Source organism: Camelina sativa, chromosome 10, assembly GCF_030686135.1.
Source record: "Camelina sativa cultivar CO46 ecotype springtype chromosome 10, ASM3068613v1".
Lineage (NCBI taxonomy): Eukaryota > Viridiplantae > Streptophyta > Magnoliopsida > Brassicales > Brassicaceae > Camelina > Camelina sativa.
Genome location: NC_141889.1, coordinates 24,625,898 through 24,630,965, shown reverse-complemented (window position 1 = coordinate 24,630,965; position 5,068 = coordinate 24,625,898). Strand labels below are relative to the sequence as shown.

Genomic DNA, 5,068 nt, shown 5'->3' with positions numbered 1-5,068 from the left:
ATACATATTACATCTATATGTTTAAGGTATCATATTTATATCTACAAAAACATGTGTGGTTAGATTTTAACGACCGTTTACTGCTCTGTGACGCCCTTTAACTACTGTTAAACTGTAGGTTAGAATCTGACAACAATTTAAAAATCAAATACTTTTTAACCTAAGATAATTAGATGAGGTATTTTTGTTCTAATCAAAAAAGACCAGGTATTAAATGTCCAAATAAAAAATAAATGAAGTATTTTTTGGCTTTTTTCTCTTAATATATATATATATCCTTTTTCTTAAGAGTGATTTGGGCTATCAGCTTCTTTTTTTTTTTTTTTTGGCAAACTAGAAACTTTTCATAAAACTCGACTTAGGGTTCGATACAAAGGGTCCGAAGGGCGTTTTTTGCAAGGGCATCAGCCTGACGATTGCAATTTCTAGGAATGAAATTAAAAGTACAAAGATGAAATTGAGAGATTAGGGATTGAGAATCGTATAGAATCCCATGGAGTTCCTTTGGTGAAGATTTCTGATTGAGTGCTTTGACTAGCAATTGCGAGTCTGAAGCGAAGTGAACTTGATTGAATCCCGATTCAATAGCAACTTCCAATGCCTTGAAAGTTGCTAAAGCTTCAGCCATCAAGGGTGATCTGATATTCTGGGCCGTGGAGGCTCCCTGGGTCAGCTGTTGATCGGCGTAGTCCTTGAAGATCCAGGCGCATCCCGTGTTCCCGTTGTCTCTCCAGGCTGCATCACTGGAGCATACAATATGTGATGTTGTGGTTATTGTTGATCGCGTTCCAAGTGTTGAGGCTCGAGTCTGTGTTGGGGGTGAGGAGTCTTGTGCCTGTTGTGCATCCTGCCATTCGTTTGCTTGTATGATTTCTAAGTCCAGTGTGTCTTTTGCAGGAGCTTTGACTTTGTCGAAGATTAATTTGTTCCGGGTTGTCCATAGAGTCCAAATGATCCAAGGCGCTAGAGGTCCAATCATGAGACCTGTTGGTGGGAGGCATGTGAGTTTTGTGGTTTGGCTCAAACCCGATTTGAAGTTCGTTATCTCCTCCAAGTTGAATTTTTCTTTGTGTGGTGCTAGGTTCCATACTGTTGTTGCATAGGGGCATTGGAAAAACAAGTGGGCTTTGGTTTCCAAAATGCCACAGTGTGGGCATCGAGGGTCCGAGTCTAGCTGCCTGAGTTGGAGGTTGCTTCCAACTGGGATAGCTTTCTGAGCAGCTTTCCAGAGCAAGAGCTTTGTTTTAGGTGAGCATTTGATATTCCAAATTTCTTTTTTCCAAAGAAAAGTTTCTGCAGGCTTAACAGTTTCGGAGCTTGGTGTTTTATCCATTCTTGCAGTTTTTGATCTAAGTGCTTCATGATATCCAGATTTTGCAGTATAAACTCCATCAGGGGTTGGAAGCCAAGCCCAGGAATCTGGTCCTCCCTGTTTGTTTGGTCGAAGTTGGGTTATACACTCTTCATAATATGGGAGTGTTTGACGGATCAGGGGAAGGTTCCACTCCTTTGAGTCAGGTAAGAACAGGTTTTCTACCCGCCAGTATTGGTTTTCCTTTGTTGGAGGGCCCATGGGCGCGATCGGGTGGTCGAGCGATATCCAAGGGGTTCCTCATACAGGAGTTGAGACCCCACTGCCTATCATTTTCCCAGGTTTGACTTTAAGAGGTCCCTTCCAAAGCAAATGCTCCTCCATCCGTGAGACGCATGGTTTGGGACAGGGCTATCCAGGAAGTTGGAGGTTTTGCAATATTTTCCCAAGAGGATTTTGGCTAGTAAGCAAGACGGATTTGTAAGTAAACGCCAGCTGATCTTTGCCAATAGAGCATCATTGAAGGTTTGTATATCTCGAAAGCCTAAACCACCATCCTTGAAAGATTTTGTCATTTTGTTCCAGGCAATCCAACACATTTTCTTTTTGTCAGGTTTCTCATCCCACCAAAAGCGGGTTAGTGCGGATTGGATACGGCTGCATAGGGACGTAAGGAGTTTGAAGCAGGACATCTTATATGATGGCATTGCGGCTAGGACAGATTTGAGGAGTGTCAGTTTACCAGACGAGGAAAGGAATCGAGATGATTAGCTGAGAGCTCGTTGCTTTATCCTATCCACAATCAGACTTAATAAGTCTTTCTTTTTCCTTCCGAAGAGTTCTGGCAATCCTAATTTCCCTTGGCCTCCTATCTTGGTGATTCCTAAAACTTGTTGCACTCTTTCTTTGATTTCTGGTTTTGTTTTGCTTGAGAAAGTGATGGAGGACTTGTCATGATTTATCTTTTGACCAGAAGCTATCTCATATTTTTGCAGTATACTCTTCAGGTGGGTTACACTTGTTTTATCCGACTTGCAGAAGAACATAGTGTCATCCGCGAGGAGGAGATGGTTGACACGTGGGCAGCCTCTTGCCACTTAGATACCTGGTAAGCGACCAGTGTCTTGTGCTCTATTGCAGAGGCCTGATAACACTTCACTGCAGAGGATGAAGATATATGGAGACAAGGGATCTCCCTGTCTGATTCCACGCTGCGGTTTCACCAATCCTCTCGCTTGGCCATTCAAAAGGTAAGAATAGGAGACTGTTTTGATACATTGCATGGTCCATCCTATCCACTGGTGGTGGAATCCCATTCTGGTAAGTACTTCCTCAATGAAATTCCATTCAAGTCTGTCATAGGCTTTACTCATATCGGTTTTAACTGCCATAAATACTCTCTGTTGTGCAGGAGATGTCTTCAGGTAGTGAAGAGCTTCATGAGTGATCAATACATTGTCAGTGATGGCTCTACCTGGGACAAAGGCAGATTGGTTCTGAGATATACAAGTTTGTAGGACTGGTTGGAGTCTTTTTGAGATGATTTTTACAATGATCTTGTAGTAAACTGAGCACATAGCTATTGGTCTGTAGTCAGCACCCGTTTTGGACAAGTTATCTTGGGGATCAATCTAACATGGGTATGATTGATGTGTGTAGGTAGGGAGCCAGACAGAAAGAAGTCTTGGATCTCAGATGTTACCTTGGTGCTGATCGTATCCCAGTTTGTTTGGAAAAAGCTTGCTGAAAAACCATCCGGGCCAGGAGCTTTGTTTGGGTGGATATCAAAGCATGTGTTTTTTTATTTCTATTGGTGTGGGGGGTTTTACCAAATCCTCATTCATGGTATCTGTTACACAAGGTGATATGGCTTCTCGGACAATGATATTCCTAGGTCCTTCAACCGCAGTAAACAAATCTTGATAGTAAGCGGTAATGGTATTCACGATCTCTTGTTCTTCATAAACAACCATACCTGTGTTTGATTCTAGAACTGATATGTTGATGGCTTTGCGTCCTTTTGCTGCAGCGTGAAAGTACCCAGTATTCTTATCCCCAAGGGCTAGCCAGAGTTGGCGACTCCTCTGTTTCTAGAACTCCTCTTCTTTCCTGTAAGCAGTGACGAGTTTGTTGTTTATGTCATCTAGGGATTCTTGGGTACTTGTGTCATCTGTCATGGCTTCCTCAAGTTGTTCTTTTAGATCACTAATGATTTGTTGGTTGTTGTTTTGTTGCTCTTTTGCCCAGTGAATGAATGCTGCTCTATAAAGATGTAGTCGTTGTTATACTTCTGCTTCTGGGTTGGTGTTCCAGGCTTTTAGTATGAGCTTTTTAACTTCTGGCAAGTGTCTCAATCTTCTATCATATCTAAAAATGCCTTGTATTCTCTTTTTGATAGGATCAAAAGACGTGACAAGGGATCGATGGTCAGATCCCTCGAAGCGAAGGTATTCACTCTGTCCTGAGGGGTAAGAAATGGTCCATTATGAGTTTGCCATTGCCCTGTCAAGTCTGCATCTTACCAGGTGGGAGTGTCTTTTTCCACTCCAGGATAGGAAGTTACCCGTATGTTTCAGGTCATAGAGGTCGCAGATGGACATGAGAGATCTTAAGTCAGAGAAAGAGCCTTCTGATCTGGGTGGTCCATCTACTTTCTCATTGCTATTGATGATATCATTGAAATCGCCAGTAAGGAACCAGGGATCAGATCGTGAGTTTTCCTGTGCTTTGAGCTTCTCCCAAATTTCCACTCGTTTTGTTCTATCCGGCTCTCCATACACAAAGGTAGCAAAAAAGTATATTCCTTTTGCTTTTATTCTGGTATCAATTAGGTTTTGACAAGAGTGAAGGATTTCAACCTCTATATTCTGCTTCCAGAACAAAGCAAGGCCACATGCCCCAGGAGAGAGGGGAGGAACCAGGTGGTGTGAAGGGTAATCAAGCCATTGGAGGGTCTGCACAACCATATCATTTTGGTTCTTTGTTTCCATTAGGAAAATGAGATCAGGACAAACATTTTTCTTGATGTCCTTCGGTCTCTGGACTATTATGGGGTTCCCCAACCCACAACAGTTCCAGCTCACCAGTCTTAAGGAAGAGGGGTTGGTGGATTCTGAAAAACCACCTTCTTCTTCCTGTTTGGTGGAATGAGGGACACACGAGGGGTAGTATTTGAGTTTGTTCGTGGAGGTTCAGAGGTAGTAAGTCTATTGTTTCTCTCCTGGTTTGGTGATAGACTTTGTGTTTGGGCTCTGTTGCTTATACTAGGTACTGCAGTAGTAGATTTGGTTGGTTTTGATTGTTTTGTTCTTGGTGTACCAGGTTTATTACTTCCTTTTTGTTCCACAGTCTTCCTTGGAGAGGCTCGGGTTAGGTTTCTCTTTTGTGTTCTTGCTCCCATTAGGCCTTGATTACTTTTACCAGTTTGTTTTTGTGCAGGTGGTCGACCTCGTCCCTTCTTACTTGTGCTTGCTGTCTCTTGGTCCCTAGTAGGGGGAGCTTCATTCGGTAGCATGGTATGAGTATTTTCTGGTAAAGTGTTAGTAACCTGGACCTGGTTAAGCTGCGCAGTCGCAAGGTTTGATGCCATGATGTAGTTTGTTGTGTTTCCCATCAGGTTTTTGGAATCACTCTGGATTACCCTCACTCGTCTTGCTGCACTCTCCACTGGGTCAGGGCAATTCAGGTATTGTATAGTAACTTCTTGGAGTTCACTAAGGACCTGCTCTCTTGAAGGGAGGTTCTCATTTATTTGAG

General features: G+C 42.8%; 1 protein-coding gene across 1 annotated transcript; it reads right to left on the bottom strand.

Annotated features, from left to right (window-relative positions):
- Positions 1-358: 358 nt before the first annotated feature.
- Positions 359-1,573, bottom strand: LOC104720624 (uncharacterized). The gene has a single exon (XM_010438505.2). It carries the CDS (start codon positions 1,571-1,573, stop codon positions 359-361), a length of 1,215 nt encoding a protein of 404 aa, XP_010436807.2.
- Positions 1,574-5,068: the final 3,495 nt, after the last annotated feature.

Excerpts from the sequence above, each read along its gene's own strand:
- LOC104720624 (XM_010438505.2), bottom strand. The coding sequence starts at position 1,573 with ATGGGCCCTCCAACAAAGGAAAACCAATACTGGCGGGTAGAAAACCTG.